The sequence below is a fragment of the Plasmodium vinckei genome (assembly GCF_900681995.1).
Source record: "Plasmodium vinckei vinckei genome assembly, chromosome: PVVCY_10".
Lineage (NCBI taxonomy): Eukaryota > Apicomplexa > Aconoidasida > Haemosporida > Plasmodiidae > Plasmodium > Plasmodium vinckei.
Genome location: NC_051302.1, coordinates 650,709 through 670,093, shown reverse-complemented (window position 1 = coordinate 670,093; position 19,385 = coordinate 650,709). Strand labels below are relative to the sequence as shown.

The 19,385-nt window shown below is 22.7% G+C and overlaps 2 protein-coding genes across 2 annotated transcripts; one reads left to right on the top strand and one right to left on the bottom strand.

Moving 5' to 3' along the window:
- Window positions 1-451: 451 nt before the first annotated feature.
- PVVCY_1001640 (chromatin assembly factor 1 P55 subunit, putative) lies at window positions 452-2,174 on the top strand (the record flags this gene model as incomplete). Its single annotated transcript, XM_037634440.1, has 4 exons — window positions 452-651; window positions 764-845; window positions 969-1,943; window positions 2,070-2,174. 4 exons carry the CDS (start codon window positions 452-454, stop codon window positions 2,172-2,174), a joined length of 1,362 nt encoding a protein of 453 aa, XP_037490537.1.
- Window positions 2,175-2,613: 439 nt separating this feature from the next.
- PVVCY_1001630 (conserved Plasmodium protein, unknown function) lies at window positions 2,614-16,596 on the bottom strand (the record flags this gene model as incomplete). The annotated part of the gene is made up of 1 exon (XM_008625615.2): window positions 2,614-16,596. One exon carries the CDS (start codon window positions 16,594-16,596, stop codon window positions 2,614-2,616), a length of 13,983 nt encoding a protein of 4,660 aa, XP_008623837.2.
- Between the last annotated feature and the right edge of the window lie 2,789 nt (window positions 16,597-19,385).

The following is a 19,385-nucleotide window of genomic DNA, read 5'->3' as shown; positions in this document are numbered from 1 at the left end:
CCCAAAAAACCATTTGTATTCTTACAATATTATTTTAAATATACCATTTCAAGTGTTACAATTTTTAAATTATTAGCAATATTGTTAAATGTGCTAAAAGATTATTTCAAGAGTATTAACGATATTGTTAAATATGCTAAAAGATTATATTTCAATACACATTTATACTTAATGGTTTATTCATATTGTGGCTAATACGTTACAAATAGATATATATACATTCTTCGACACCAAAGTAATTTTCTAAAATTTCATTTTTGCTACCCTCATATAATTATAATGCGAAAAAAAGTCTTAAAGATATATACCAACATATACATAACATAAATATATGCACACCTTCATGAACGAAATCGAAGGTCGATGGTTTTCCATGTAGCATAAAATATCGTTAGTGGGTGCATAAAAGAAAATATATTTTATACATGTTTATGTACAATATTAAGTTAAAATGAAAAAACAGGGTAATAACCTGAACAACTTTAATGATATAAATAATAAAAATGAGGAAGCACAATCCAATTACATAAATGCCAATGTAGAAAATTCAAAGTATTGGCAATATAACACAATCTTGCTTTATAATGTAATTATGATATATAACTGTGAATGGCCGTCCCTCTTTGTTGAATGGATGCCAAACGTATACAAGTATGAAATGCAGCATTAGCACTATGTATAGTTATGTATGAATACTTATGTGTGTGTGTGCATGCAATCGTGGTCTCACTTTATTTTCAACATATGTTTTTTTTTCATGTAGACGAAGTCAGGATTATTACTCTCAAGACTTAATACTAGGGACGTATAGCACTGAGAAAAGTAACTACATCCTCGTTTTAGAAGTAATAGATAATTTAAATTAAGCAACATTACAAATATGTATTAATGTAATATATATTTTTTTTTAATTTATAATGGCTAGCTAAATAGCTATTTTTTTTTTTTTTTTTTTTTCACTTTGTTAGGTGAGTTTACCAAGCGAAGAGCTATCTCAATCAAATTTTTATTACGACAAGATAGGAGATTTTAGACATAATTCATCTAATGATACAACGAATAAATTTAAGATAAAAAAAAAAATATATCATGAATGTGAAATAAATAAAATAAGTTGTAATCCAGAAAAAAGCAATATTATAGCTTGTTTTTCATCCAATGGAAATATAAACATTTTAAATTTAAATGATTATGAATATGATGAAACTGAACTAAAGATTAGTAGCATAGACAATTTTGATTATACTTTAAAAGGTCATTCAGGTGAAGGATGGGGATTACAATGGGATAAAGGAACAAATATGATAGCCTCATGTGCAGACGATTCATATTTATGTGTATGGGATATAAATTCCAATAGTATATCAAATGATAATGTTAGTGTAAAATGTGATACAACTACAAACTCATCGGTAGTTAATACCAATAATAATTCTTCTAAAGGTATTATACAACCTGTTGTTAAATTTTTTAATAATAATATTCCATTGGAGGATTGTTGTTGGCGTGATCAGAATATATTAACAGTCTCAGATGATGGGCAATTCCATATATATGATATACGTAGTAAAAATGCAGTACATTCAATAAAAATCACAAATAATACATTAAATGCAATTGATGTTAATCCACATAATAAGAATATATTTGCAACAGGGGGAACAAATAAAGAAATTGATTTATGGGATATGCGTTATACTACTAAATCATTACATCGAATTATTTCTCAGAAGGAAAATATAATAAAATTACAATGGGATAAATATCAGCCAGGAATTTTATCATCATCTAGCGATAAATATATTTATTTTTTTGATACAAATAAAATAGGAATAGAACAAACTTATGAGGATTCTCAAGATGGCCCACCCGAACTTATATTTATTCATGGCGGTCATTCCTCAAATGTATTAGATTTTTCTCTTAATTCATCTTACTCAATGGTACAAAATATAGTGCATAACATATACTGCATAAAATGTAATCCACTTTTGTTCATGTATATTATGCTGATAACTACTAATTTCTTATATACATATATATATATATGTTTCTTTTTTACGATATAGATGATTTCTTCTATTAGTGAGGACAACTCCCTTCAAATTTGGCAGCCATCACGACAAGCCTATGAAGACGAATCAGATAGTCATGATGATACAGAAGTTGAATAAATTTGTGAAATAAAAATTGTAAAACTATTTTAGCATTTTTTATTGCCTTAATAAATATTGCTATATTGCAAGTACCTTTTTACATACACCCTCATGGTGTGTAGTCATTTTTTAACACTTTTTCATTGTTTTGTTTATTGCCTCTTTTTAATAAAAGTAATAAATAAATATTTAATATTTTTTTAAATTTAACTTGTGTTAATGTTTTTTTATTTTTTTATTTTTTTTATTTTGCATAGCAATTGTTAGACATTAAAATGCCTTAACATTTTTTTAGTAAAAATTTTCACAAAAAAAAAAATTAATGCACATATATACGCACTAATATTATCAAAAAAAACTAAAATTATATGAATAAATTTTAATTATAATTATAACAGTTTAAGTAAAAAATATATTTTATAAGTTTTTTTTTTAAATAGGTTTAAAAATGTATGGTTTATTCCGAATTATTATCTTCTTTAAAATCATCCCCACTTGAACAATCGTCATCATTATTAATGTCTTTATTTTTTTCATCTGTCTCTTCACTATAATCACTATCATTTATATCACTTTCATTATCATCAAACAAATTGCTTTCATCACTTTTGAGCTGATCAGTAATAATATCCAGGTCATTCACAATATTTTTTTTAATAAAATAATTTTTATCATATTCCTTTTTAGAAATTTCCGAATTATATTGATGATCATTATGAGAAGAATTAAGAATATTTTCATCCTTAGAATTTATATTTGTATAATTATTTTCCCAACTCATTTCATGTTTATAATTAAAATTATTATCATTTTCACAATAATTAGAATCATCATTAGTTATTAAAAGTTTTGTATTTTTATTTTCAATAGAATTATATTTATAATCCGATTGTTGCATTGCTATTTGGTCATTTTCAAAATATTTTTTTATCCAATTATATTTGATCTCTTCTTTTTTTTTCATTTGATTTACAACAATATTAGCTAGTTCAAGGAAAGATCGTAATTTTGAAAAAAGTTGAATAGACGGTTTTGCTTTTCTTCGATTTTTTGAATGTACTTCACAAAATATAATTGAATTAGGAATTTTTGTTATATCTAAATTTGTAATATTAGGATGTGCTTTTAAAAAATTATAATCATATTCGAAAAAAAAGTTATGTATTTTAGCACATGATATATGAAAATAATTATTACATGAAGTTTCTATACATTTATGTGTATATCCATAAGTCATATTACATACACAACATGTATTTTTATTTAAGTATCTTTTTAATTGATCTTTTATTATTATTTTATAATTTTTTTTTTTATTATTTAAATTATAATAATAATTATTTATTCCATCAAATATCATAGATACATTTTTAGTATTATCATCTAAATTGTTTATCTTAAAATTTGTGCTATTACTTTTAACTAGTTCATTATTATATTTTTCTATTTCTCCAGTTGCTTGATTATTTATAGAAAATGTTTTGTAGTCACCATCCCCCTTTAATTGTTCTATTGATTGTACTTCCTTTTTATTGTTATGTATAGATTGTGACTTTCGCATTCTTCCTCGTCTTCTTTCAGTTGGTTGTACAGAATCTTTTTGCTCAACATTATTATTATCTTTTATTAAAACTGTTTGATCAAAACTAGTAATTTTAATATCATTCATTTTTTTTTGTCTTTTTATTTTTTCATCATATTCATCTTCGTCATTTTTATTTTCGACATCTATGGTGGAATCAAATAAATCTGATTTGTTTAAACCCATTTTATTAAATCGATTTTCATAATTATCATTATTAGATGTAAGTTTAACATTTTCAGATATGGGTTCTATAGATGTATTATGTAATGGTGGTCTACCTCTAGGGGCACCTGTTGAATTATTTTTTTTTATATTTAGGAAATTTTTTTTAGCTGATTTTTTAAGATTGGTATATGTATATTGTTTATAAAAAAATTCATTCAATAATTTTTGTTTTTCATCATAATAATTTTCTTTATTTAATTGTAAAATTTCTGAATCAGAATGTACATTACTTTTTTGTTTATCTATAGCTTGTTCTTTATTTGTTAAGTTGTCATAATTATATAATTGATAATATTCATCAGCTATATCATGTATAATAATTTGTGGTGAATATAAAGCACATTGCATATGGATGAAAACAGAATTTTTTTCATGTTTTAAAAAGTTATTTTTTTTATTTTTATTTTTATCTGTTTTTATATAATCATTTATTCGAACCATTTTGATAGCTCCACCTTTTCTACTACATAATATACAATTAACATTTTCATAATTATAATTATTTACACAAATATCACAAATAAATAATTTCTGTTCTTCTATATCTTCTGTATCTGTTAATAATTTTTCTTCTTCTTTTTTTAAATGATTATAAAAATTGGATTTTTTATTAAATTTTTTTATCGTTTTCACACATTCAATATCATTAAAATGGCTAGCTGTTTGTAAGCAACTGTTTATTTCATTTTTTAGTAACTCTTTAAAAGTGTTAGAATTTTTTATAGTTGTTTCGTCTTCCATCTTTTGTGATATCTCTTGTTCATTGGGCTCTCCATTTTGTGGAGTAGGAATTGTATTGTCACTAAGTTGTAAAGCTTTGTTTTGTAACATGGTGATAATATTTTTTTGTTTTTCCTTAATCTTGATCGATAAATGTTTAACTTTCTGTTCTTTGCTATGGACAAGGGATGTGTGAATTTTTTTTTTCTTTTTTTTTTTATAATAAAAATATTCAAGCGATGAAGTATCAACTAGATAACATGTTTTATGTACACATACGTTACAATATTTGCAATATAATAATTCTTTTTTTTTATTTTGTGTAAAACAAACAGCACATATATCATTTTTTATATAATATAAGTTAGGTAAAAGAAAAAAACTATATTGATAAGGATATAGATAATTAAAATTATATGCTAAAACTTCAAGCATATCATTTTTATTATTATTAGCTGTAGCTAAATTATTATTACGAATTTTTAATTTTAATGAATTTTTTTGTTTTCTTTCTTTTTTAATATTTTCATATATATTGGGATATAAATCTCTATTTAAATATTTTCTTCTTCTTTTAATTAATTCTTCATAAATATTAACAACCCCACATTTTTTAACAGAATGGTTAATACATCTAATAAAAAAGAATATTCTAGGAAAACAATAATCGATTTTATTTTGAAAATTTAAAAATTTTTTATTTGAATTTTTACATTTAATATGTAATCCACACATAAATGCACATAATGGATGCATATATTTTTCACAATCCATATTAAAGCATTTCATTAAAATTCCTTGTGTTTTTAAACAAACATCACATCTAGCTTTTTCTTGTTTATATCCATTTAAAATATATGGTCCCTTTATTATTTTTTGTATTCTCTTTTTTTCCTCTATTTCATCTATTTCTTCATCTTCATTATCATCGCGTTTCAATGAAAATTTTGAAAAGAAAGACATATCTGATAAAGAGGATGAAAGATAATCTGACGAAGACATTTGTGATTCATTTTCCAAATATGAATTTAAATTTGGTTCATCATTTTTTGATTCTTTTAAGTTGGTTTCATTATCGAGATTTGTTTTATTGTCTTTCTTTATTTCTTCATCATTGTCACTTTCAGATGTTTTTTTTATTTTTTTTTTCAAATTTTCATTATCTTCTTCATCTTCATTTGATTTTGTATCTTTATCTCTTTTTATAAAAGAAAAAAATTCATATATTTTTCGTGTTCTTTTATTTGAATTATTAATGTCTTGTTTTTTTTTTCTTTCTTTTTTATTTGTATTATTATTTTGTGAATTATTTTCTTTCTCATCATCAATTTTAGCACATTCAGTAGTTACATCAGTTTTGTTTAATACATTTGTTTCACTTTCTTTAGTTTCAAAATTTGTTTTTTCACTTTGAGGAATGTGGCTAGAATTGGCTGACGACTCGATATTGGGTTCTTTTGTTTTATCTGAATCGGCTATTTTTTTATTTTTAATTTTTTTAACTTTTTGTTTTTTCAAGACTATCGAATGGATTTCTTGAGTTAGTTGCAAACTATTTAAATTAATATATTCAAAAAAGTTTTGCATATTAATATTAGTATTTACTAATAAATCCGGAACACAAAATATGGCACAAAAAATGTGAATAAACATATGGTCTCGAATTTGACAAAATGCACCTCCTCTTTCTAAACATATATAACATTTAATATTACTATCAAATAGATATAAATAATTAGTACCTAAAGTTTTTTTTTCAAATTCACATCTTTGGCATAACCATTCATTTGGATTTGCAATATTATTATTTTGTAAAATAGCTATACTATTATTATCTTCATTATTTTTAATTGATATATAACAATACTTATGAGCATGCATATAACATCTATAGCATTTTAACATGATATTTTTACAACTTTTTATATTATTTTCAATTTCTACAATATTTTCTTTACAATTTATTCCAGAAATATCAATAGCTTTTGTCTTATTTTCATCTAAATTTGGTTTATCTTTCATTTTATTGTCATTATTTGTTTGTGTCAAATTTTTTATGTTATCTTTTGGTTCTTCTCTTTTTTCAATTTCGTTACTTTCCTTTACATTATTATCTTTGGTGTCAATCCCAGGAATTGATGCAACATTTTGAGTTGAATCATTTTGTGCAGGATTTTGGGGATTATCTTCTTCATCACCAAATTGCATACTGTTATAGTCGTCATTAAAACATACACAACAATGATAAAAGATTGGAGTAATATTTAAATCTGTTGTGTTTGAAAATCCACAAAATTTATCTTTGTCATTAATAAATAAATGAATTTCATCTTGAGGTGTTTTAACATTATTTTTAGAATCATCTTTTTCAGGATTTACACTTTTAACATCATCACTATTATCACTTTCATAAGTTATTGATCGAACATTTTTAAAATCATTGTATTTAAAAAAGATGCTATATTCAAATGGAGGATATTTATGTTTCTTATATTTAGTAGCAAATTTATGTAAATCAAAAATTGAATTAATTGATAATTTTTTATAAGTATTTATCGAATTTAAATTTGAACTATTTCTTATATTAGGATTTTCAATTGTAACACCAATATTATTATTTATTAATAATAAATTATAAAAAAGAGAATACCTAAGTTGATTCCATCTTTCAAACATAATATATTTATAAGTTATTTGCTCACATTTTTTAGTATTTTCAGATATTTTTGGAGGCATTTTATTTTCTTTTATTATTTTTTTTAATAATGCATTACATATAAAACTTAATTTCTTCTGTACATTATTCATGTTTATCAATAAACATATTAAATTTTTATCTACAAATCTAGAATTTTTTATATAACTTTCTATTAATTCATCTTCTTCACATAATAGATCAATAATGATATCTTTATCTATAGGTACTAGATCAGAGCTTAATATATCATTTTCATTTTGTGTTTCTAATTCATTTATTTGTTCTTTTGTTAGATATGATAATGAATTGTTTTTATAATTATCATAGGATGTGAAATTACCATTAAAATTTGTTTGTTTGTTATTACAAATAGTTGATTGATTTTCTTCATTAATAAATAATTTACTTTTATTTTTAACTCCCTTTTTTCTACCTCTTTTTTTTCCTTTTTTTCTTCCACGTCTTTTTTTTTCTGGTACTTCTACATTATTTTCATTTATTTTATTAAAATTTTCTTCTTTTTTAATTTCGATATTTGTTAAGCTATTTTTTCTAACACTATCTTGCTTGCTACTTTTTATAAGTTCACTTTTTCTTCCTTTTGGACTTCTTGTTGCAACATTATTATATTCTTCCTCTGTTTTATCTTTATTATCAAATTCGTTAGTCACATTTTTTACATCAGGAATTTCTACGTCTCTAGATGTGGGATCAATTTCATCAATAATGCTAGAACTTTTAGCAGTTACTTGATCAGGATTTTCATTATCCAACATTTCATCGGCATCTTTATCATCACTTTCTTTATTTTGTTCTGGTACATTTTCTTGCTTGTCTAATTTATTTTTTTCCTCTTGAATTAATGTGCTAGAACCTTCATCTGCCACTTGTTTATTTTGATCACTACTACTGCTATCTTTACGATTTAGATTGTCAGCATTGTTATTTACAGAATTAGGATTAGAATCCGTTTGGTCTGGGGATGCCACTTTTTCTGAACAATTAGATGTATCAATTTTTTCTTTTAAATCAGTTGTAATCCCTTTTGATCTTCTTCGCTTTCTTGCACCAACAGTATTTGCATTATTAGCATAGTCAATATCAACTCCAATATTTTGATTATTACGAAGTAGCAAATTTGATAGTGTTTCACCTTTATTATGTTTACCTTTAGATAATTTTTTAAAATTTTTAGCATTGTCAGATGTAGAACTTGAATGTAAATCTAAATTTGATTCTGAATATAAATCCATTTTAATATTATTTTTTAAGCATTTTTTATATTGTAATATATATTTTTGCATTTTAACTAATAAATAATATTTTTCAAAAATGCTAAAGAGAATTGGATTGTTAGACCATATACAATTATCAATAAGAACAGAATTATTATAAATTACATTTTCATTATTTATAAAATGTTTGAATCTATTTTCATGATGATCATAGATATCATCTTTTTCATTTGATTTACCAAGAGATACTTTACATAAATCAGCACTTTCCATTTTTACATTTTTATTTAAATATTTTGTAATAAAATTTAAGTTTAATTCTCCGAAAATGTTTTGAATATTCGATTTATTCTCATCATTTTCACTACCATTCTTATCTATATTTAAATTCAAATTAATGTGAGAGTTAAGTTTTTTTTTATCCATAATTGGAAATAAATCTATATACTCTTGTAAACTTTTTTTTCTCTTATCATTCTTATTAAACATTTTAGAATCATTTCCATTTTCTTCATTTTTTTCTAGATTGTTTAGATCCGATTCAGTGACATTATGAATTGATGTGATGTTCTCGTTTTCCTCACCTTTTAACATAACTTCTTTAGTAGTTTGATTGGTACTATCTTTATTTTCATTTTTATTATTTACCAAACGAAGGAGATGGTTTTCATTTTTTATAACATTTTTTTTTTTTTTGTATTGAACTTTTACAAAGTTTAATCGATTTTTTAGAAACATATAATCATAGTAAGATATAAGCTTATAGGATTTAATTTTTACATTTTTATATTTTTCCATTTCATTAATAATAAAATTGTCTAATTCATTTTCTGAATGTTTTGCATTTTGTATGTTTGATAAAGAGATCGATTCAAATAAATTATTTTTTATATTTTTTAAAGAACTTAAATTATTAAATTCAAAGGATATCCATACAATTTTATTTCCTAAATCAATAATTGCATTTGATTTATATTTCATATTCATATTTTTTTTATATTTTTTTATTCGTTTTACATTTCTTTTATTATACATTTTGTCTATATATGCATGAATAGATAAATTTCTACATTGTGTTATTTTTCTTTTTTTTGGATTTTTTGTATTTATATAATTATCTTGTTTCCTTTTTATTTCTTTTTGAATATATATACTAACATTTTCTTCCAAATTTGATTTCGATTTAGAATTTATTTTATTATTTTTTCTATTTTTTTTTGTTTCATTTTTCTCTTTTTTTACTAACAATAAATTTTCATCATTTATAACATTATGCACATCTAATTTAGATGCATCCGTTGTATTATTAGCATTGACAGAATCATTTACACCTTTTTTTGACTTTGGTATGGTAAAGGGAAAAATGGATGTATCATTTCCTACACCAATCGTACTAGGATCGATTTCATTGTTATTTATTTTTATTCCTTGGATGTTTGGCATTTTATAAATATCATCAAATAAATTCGAATCATTTTTTCCAGAAAATATTTCTCTATGAATATATTTCTTAAGCTTTATGATAATTTTTTTTTTCTTTTTCTTGATTAAACGGCTATTTTTTAGTTTTCTAATTTTTTTGATATATTTACTTTTTACATTAGATCTAAGCCATCGATATATTTTAATATAATTTATTTTTTTATTTAAATTTTTTTTCATATTATAGCATAAATTTTGTTTATAAATTTTAATTAATTCACGTAAGTTATCATTTAATTTCACATTAATAAATTCATTGATAGAATATGTTCGATACTTTTTCGATAAAATATTTTCTATAAATAAATTTTGATATGTTATATTTTTTTCTTCATTAATTTGTTTTTTGTTATCTATAATAGATTTATTGTTTTCATTGAAACGAGAACTATTAGTTCTAGAATAATTTGTCAAAGTTTTATTTATGGCATTTTTGTCACCTAATCTATCCATTAAATTATTGACCATTCCAATATCACCTTCATTCACATTTTCATCAACTTTAGATTGAATGCTTTGTTGATTAATAAGACTAGATTCTGTTATATTACTTTCTCCTTTTGTTAATTCCATTTTGCTATTTTTTCTTAGCAAACTACCCTCATCATTTTTAGCCTTTTCAACCTGTTCAGCTTGTTCAATTTGCTTTCTATCTTTAATTTTTTCTAACAGAGTTTTTAAAACAGTACGATTATTAGCACTCAAAGAAATGCTTTCAAAAAAGTTTGACTTTTTTTTATTAACATAATTTTCTTCATCACTATTGTTATCTGCTTCGGTCGAATTATTTGTCTTTTGTTCTTTAGCTTCTTTTCCTTCTTTAGCTCCTTCAACAGTGTTTGCAAGGTCGGCTCCATTTTCAGTATTTTCAACCTTTTCACCATTCTCCGTATTTACAGCATTCTCCGATGGGCCTGGATCGGCACTTTTTTGGCTTTCTTCGGATTTGATTTTGTCTAAATATTTCATGCAATTTTTGTAAAAATTCGTATGAACAAAATTGTTTTTATATTGTAATTCCGATATACTTAAGTAATTTTCAATAGTTAAGAATATATTTTCATATATTTCATTATAAGTTTGATTTTTAAAATTTGCTTTATCATTTAGTTTTATTAAGTTTAATTTTTTTAATATATCATCATATTCTTTTAAAAATTTATGAAAATTAATATTTAATTGGTTATCTATATTTAGACCTATAGAATCAATAATATTATTATTAATGCTATCGATTTTGGAATTATCTTTTTCTACATCTGTTAAGTTATTTATTTTATCTTCTTCAGTATTTATAATGTGTTCATAATTATTTTTTAAATGAATTTTTCTAAATATATTATCATATTTATTCCAATTCATTTTTACCGTTCTTAAATTTTGGTTGTTAGTCATATCTTCGTCTTTTTTTTTTTTCATATCATTTTTTTTTTTTTTTTTTAAGTTTGTATTATTTGCAATATTCATATGTTTATTTTTATGAAAATGATGATCACCATATGGTTCTCCATTAGGTAAATAATTATTATTTATAAGGTTTCCTTTATTTATTTGCTCAGGATCATATATATTAGGATGTCTGTTATTATGTTCTACAAAAGAAACTCGTCCCCTCATAGCTGCCATACGCATATTATTAAAGTATGGATGAATAACCATATTATTATGATATCCATAAAACATATTACCAGGAATATTATTAATAATAGGTCGATTGTGCATTTCATTAGGTTGATTTTCTTCATTCTTTATCCCCATTTTATCATATATTATCATTTTTTCCATTTGTTCATTTTTCATATTTCTATTATTCATATAAATCATTGGTCCCATTAAATTTGGACTTGGATTGGGAGGTTTTTCATTTACCATTCCATTATTGATACTACTACAACTGCTGCTTCTACTTCCGTTTTTTCGCATCTGGCTTGTGTTATTAACATTGTTAGGTACATTTGTTGAAGGTTTATCTATTCCAGGTTTCATTCCGTTTACTTCAACGGATTCGGTAGTAACACCGTTTGCATCATTATTATTATTTACTGTGTTTAAACCTAATAAAGTATTTCGTCGTACTTCTGGATTTATAGCAATGTTAGGCACAGCGTTGTTATTTCCAATTTTATTATTCTCTATAGATTGATCACGTAATATGGCATTATTCATATGCACATTGTTATTATTGTTTATAATTACATTTTCATTAATTTTATTTTTGTTAACTCCAGTAGATGTATTAGGACCTACAGGGATAGCTTTATTATATGGGTTCTGATTCATGTAGTTATTCATCATATTGGCTACATTATTATGATTATTCATAAAGTTTATTTGTTTTTGATTTATCATTGGGTTTTCTATATGTCCACCTGTTTGCTCATTCATATGTTTGTTCATGTGATTTATTAGTTGAGGATTTAATTGATTAGAGTCTGTTTTATTTGGCATGATATTTCCTAATTGGTTAACCATTTGGTTATTTATTTGAGGTGGTAATAGAGAAGGATTATTGTTAGGCCCTAAAGGAATATTTAAACTATTTTTTTTATTAAAATTATCTACATATATGTTTACATTATTTATTTTGGGATTATTCATATTAGGAAATTGACCAGTATTATTTATGTTAGGATATATGTTGTTATAATTTACTGGATTGCTCATACGATAATTAACTTTATTAATTGGATTTCCAACTATATTATTAGGTATAGCACCTTTTTGAAGAGCCATATAAACATTATAATTTGCCATATTGTTATTAGGATTCATTTGTGGATTCATTGGATTTGTGATATTTCTATTCATTTGATTAAAATTATTTTTAATTATATTACTCCTAAAATTGTTATTCATATTTGGTGGTATTTGTTTTACACCAATAATATTATTCATATTTAAATTATTTTGATTAATAAAATTCGGTGGACATTGTATATTAATTCGATTATTTTGATACATGTTAAAATTATTATTCATTTGGTTAGGTAATTGATTAACTATATCCTTTCCCATTTTATTAGAATAATTAACTGTTTTTATATTTGCTTCATCAATATTATTATTTTGTATAAAATTGGGATTATTTATATCATTTATATAATTAGCATTATAATAATTTTTAAATGCCATATTATTTTCATCTCTATTATTTACTAAATCCATTTTTTTTCTTCCTTTTCTTCCTAATCCAACTTTATTTATAATTCGGCTTTTATCATTTAATTTTTTTTTTCTTCCTCTCTTAGCTTTTTCAGGTTTATTATCTAGTATAGAATTGTCACAATTTTCACTATTTAAATCATCTCCCTGTTTTTTATCGTCCCCATCTTCTTCATCTCCTTGTCCATCTTCTCCAGTCCCATTGATGCCGCTTCCGGCCTCGCTATTGCCCGTCTCATTCGGTCCAGCGTCATTTGTTCCAGCTTCATTTTGGTCATTCATTTCATTTTCATTCTGTTCTGTCCCATTCTGTCCATTTTCATCCTGTCCAGCCTCATTAGTATCCCCACAAGAGTGAACCGTTAAGTTTTCGCTAGTAAAATTACAACCATTTTTATTATTATAGTTTGCATTAGCACTTACTAAGTTTAGCATTTTATGGGGCAATAATTGCAATTTGCCAAGTATAGACATATTTAGATCTTGTTCAAGGATGTGAATAAAGCTTTGATTAATTATGATATGTTTATTTGATTTTGCAATATCGCTAGTATTGTTCATGTTTTTCGGTTTGAGCGGTGAAGGGAAATCAGGCGTTGTACACAAAGAGGGCATTGCTGCAATGAGGCAATGCAAATATTCCAAAAATAATTGAATAATAAAATAAAATTGATATTCTTGAATAAACATATAATTTTTAATATTGCATTTCTGTCCAATGTTAAAATAAGATTGTGATTTGTTCATAATAGCTTTAATAATAAATTTTCTGGATTTATTAAATGTATAAATAACTGGATAGACAAAAAAATTATAAATTAAAATAATATAATTTTTGTTTTTTTTGTCATTCTTCTTTGTTATATCTTCATCTTGGGAAATATAGGGATATATATATAAATATATGTGAGGGGAAAGATTATACTTATTTAGGTTTATTTGGATTGAAATTAAAATTAAAGTATACAAAACAAAGGATGATAAAGATAAATATATTATTACACAAAAAAAATAAATTAATTTAACATATATAAAATAATGTTCTGATATTATGACGCATCCTAAATATGTTTGTTTTTTCATTTTATTATCATTTTTTATACTAATTGTGCTAGCAAATTGGTGATAGAAATAAAATATGATATTCATTAATTCATTTCTAAAAATGGTGTTAACACAATTAGTGTGCTGATTAAAGAATGAGGAAATAAAATGCAAATAACTCAACATTGTATCGCTTATTGTAGTTGTTGTCTTTTGGTCTTGATTTGATTTGCTTAATAATAAAAAAAATAATATTATTATTAAACTATTTACAAAAGGAAAAAATAATGACATATTATCTTTATTTATAATATTATCACAAATATCAATTTGCTCAGTATTATATCGGATGTGTTCATATATTTTATTACTACAAGTATTAATATTAAATTTTCGATTGTTTGGTTTTATTTTGTGTAGTGAAATATATTTGAGGTTATAAATAATAATAATACCTTCACACAAAAATAAGAACAAAAACAAAAACGAAACAAATAATCTTGAGTAATTTATAAAATAATTACAAAAATGTATCATCATGTTTGCTTTAACATAATTAGCAATACTTAATATTATTATTAATAAAAATTTTAATTTTTTGAAAATTGCTCTGATCGGTACTATGAATATTGAATTCATTTTTATTCGCATGCTACAGTTGTTATAACTATAACAACATTTTATTGTATCAATGAAAATCTCAATATTTTTGAAATGTTTGATAATAATTAATCTGAAATTGTTATATACATTAAACATATTTAAGATTAAATATTTCCTTATTTCGATAGCTATATAAGCACACAAAAAAAATCGATAAATACTGATATAAAATATCGCATCACAATTTCTGTTATTCCTCCAATTGCAACATACTAAATTTGCTAAGATCCTTCTCATTAATATATTAATCATTTTATTTAATATACTGTAGTAATAGAAAAATAAAAAAGGCAACTGGGTATAGCCATTTTTTCCAAGCATACTATTATAATACTTACTGGAAAAACAATTAATCATATTTTTTCTTTTATTCCAATTATTGTATCTCCCAAATTTGATAGTCTTGTTTTTTTCTGCCTTTTCTGTGTATTGCTCAAGTTTAGAGCAATCTAATAAGTTAAAATAAAAATTATAATTATCATTTTTTTTTATCAATACGATTAAATTATTAGTAATATGGGCTGAAATATTAAAGAAATAGCTGTTAAAATATAGCACTATTTTATTAGAAACTTGCAAAGCATCATTATAAAAATCATTAAACGCTTTGCAATTATTTTTGAAGTAGTTTTTATTATGACTATAGCTAGGTCTAGATATGAGACTGTGTTTATTCTTATTTTTCATATTATAGTGTGCATAGGTAATAGACAATTTTGTTTCCTTATAATTTAAAATAGCAAAATAATACATAAGTGTAGCTGCTTTTATTATTATAATTTTTAAAAAATTTGTTACAGTTTTAAGAACATTCGACACAATATTAGAAACAGAAAATAAAATTATTTCTAACAGTTTTATTATATCGGCTTGGTAATCTTTCAAAATATTAGTATATAACATATTATATGATTTATCTTTACATAAATATGATGGTGGCATATTTGAGGATTTACTATATTTGTCTAAAAGGTTGTATAATCCTTGTAAATAATCAGTGTTACATGTTTTATCATTGTTGTTACTAAAGTTGGAAGAAATGTATAGATTGTAAAATTTATATTTATTTCCAAATAAAAATAAAATGTTCTTTTTATTATTTATTTCTATCTTCCTTGTAGACATAAAATAAGGCTTATAAGAAAAAGTATAATCACTATGGTTTATAATATTATCATCCCAATCTGTATTAAGAATGTTGTTTGAATTAAAATTATTTCTATCTCTATTCTTGTGTATGCCAATATTAATACACGATTTAGCATTGCTTATGTATATGATATGATTATATATATTGTAACAATTAATGTAAAAATTTAACATGTCTTTATCGTTTTTATACATTTTTGAATAATTTAAAATCACAAAAGAATATTCTGATAATATTTTTTTTAAATTTTTATCTCTTGATATATTAGTTAATTTGCTGACATTTAATATGTTCCTCAAAAAATGTAATATAATATGCTTCTTAATATTTCTTAAGTATATTTCACGAAATGCATAATTATTTTTACCCTTTATATAACCATTTAATCCATCATCTTGTATATAACTATTTGTTCCGGCATTTTTTATATATGTAGTATGATCGTCTTTTGGTAATGGGTAATATACTTCTTTCATTTTTGCTTACGCAAGTATACTTTACATTAATATATTATTTATCAATTAATATGCATGGATATGTGTGAATGTCTTTTTCTTTGAATAATTATACAATATAAATACAGATATGTATATGTGCTTGTGTGTATGGTTAAATTTATGAAATAGCACAAATTTCGTATGTTCCCGATTTTAAAAATGTTTTATAATTATTATTAGCATATTATTATTCTTTTAAAAATATGCACACAATATATTTTAATTATTATTTCACAAATAACCCTCTATATAATAATTGTTAACTTCAAAATGTGTGTCACTTATTATGCTTTGAACGAAATTACAAGGATAATATTGTTTATTTAATTTGGTATTTAATTTTTTTATACAATTTTAGAGTTGTGCCAATTATCAGAATAATTGTAAATATATAGCTCTAACAATTTGTTTAGGAGTAATATTAATAAATGTAGAAATATTAATAATAACTGCTATTAAAATAAATAGCTGTAATCATATTTTTTTTTATTTTTATTTACTAAATAATGAAGAAACAAAATTTTCATTCTCCTTTAATTTTCCATTTTTAGTGTTTGCACAATTATAAATGTCCACATTCTGTTTTCTATCATTATTATTATATTTGGTTTTGTTTTTTAATTTTAAAATTAACTTGATAAATTAAAAAGAGTAATATAATATAGTTTATTCTCATCAAGCATTTTGCTTATATATGCTCAAATCATGAACATACAATTTTATTAAATATGAGTAATACATATTATACACTGTTGTCAATATTAATATTGTTCTTATTAACACTTCAAATAATTATTATTCTTTCGAATGTTGGTAATGTGTATTTTTTTGTGTATATATTGATATATGAATAATTATTCCATAAATTAGTTTTTCTTTTTTTTTTTTTTTCACTTAATAACATTTAAAAAAAATTATGTTCATATATAGAACTTAACAGTTTTTTAAATAGTAAATACTTTAGGAACAAAAATGAAAATTATAAAATTACGTAAAAAAAAAAATAAAAAAAATAATATAATAAATATACTGGAAGTATTTACATATAAACTTTTGATAGAAAAGTTAAAATAATGCATAAATATGAGTTATGCATATAAATACAAGTTTAATAATATATTATATAGTATACGTAATTTATAGTATTATATATACATAATATTTATTAGCGTACAATTGCTTGAAAATCGTAAGAAAAAAAAATAATACGATAACACAATTTATTATATATACTAAGCTGGGAAATAACGGGCAAACAAAATATACAAATAAAAAAAATATACAAAATAAAAATATGCATATATATATGGGCAATAAAAGATACGTAGTATAAATAGTATATTAATTTTATTCAGCAGAAATTTAAAATAGAAAAATGAGAAGCGTTGCACAAAAAAAAAAACAATAACAATAAGGAAATATGCTTAATATTGTTCAAAAAATTGCAATTTTATTTAATATATGTTTAATAAATTTAATTTAATCCTATTTAAAAATACTATATTTATGTACAATCATTCTCTTAAATGGGCACATATAATCTGAAAATATATATCTGTAAATATTTTGTATATTTATTTGCATTCTTTCTTATTTTTTTATCTTTATTATATTTATTGTGAGATTTAAAAAAATTTTAGTATACATTATTCTTATCACATATTATTACATACATGTGTGAAAGAAAATAAAAGCAAAATATAATTTACATTTACATATAAATATGTGTATAACACTTAAGAGTAAAATATTTGTAATAGCACAATATTAATACATAAATTAATAAATACACAAAAGCAATATTTTATCAATAATCCCTTTATTATTAATTCTTTATAAAATAATATGACATATCATATATTATTAAAAAGGGAAAAAAATACACACGAACAAAAATTGAGAGAACAAATAATTTAATAACAATTTAATAATATTTTAATCAATACTTTGCTTAATTTATACTATATAATTTTTTTGCACACAAAATGATATTATGTATTTAGTACTTTATAACAATTTCTCTTTTTCCTTATTATTATTGCTATTTTTTAAATGGGTTTATTTAGGAATTGCTTAAATAATATTGTATTTTTTAGCATTTTTTATACTAAATTTAATTGAATAGCTTAATATTTACATGTGTGTAAACATGCTAAAAACGCCATAAATATAAATAGCTAAAAATTGTACTATTTTGAAATCATAATTTGGATTATATCAAAAGTTAGTTGCTATTATGGATATGCATAGATAATGATACGTGTTGTTAAATGTCATAGCTGTTCACGGATTTTATTTGTTCTATTCAAAATATGTATAGACTATATAATTGTATATTTTTTGCTTTCTATATTGTCCAAAAATAAAATGTTTTAAAATATGTTTATTTATTTAATAGTTTATCAAATTATGGACAATAAATGGGAGAGAAAAATAAATATTTCCTCACATCATACATAATGATAAAATATATAAATACTACCTTTACAACATTAATCACTTTTGGCGTTTCAATAAAAATCAAATGGGGTTCCTCTATATTATATTATGCGAATAATTGGTTTTGTGAATATTTACACCATGAAAATATATAAATAAAAAAATGAATTTCATAATATTACCCTTAAAAATAGAAACCAATTTATCATTAGTAATATATATAAATAATTTTATAACATATTATTTGAAGTTTATATTAGTATGCATAATTTTTTCGATAATCCGAACTATATGATAAAATTAAAACACACTGAAAAAAGGATCAAAGT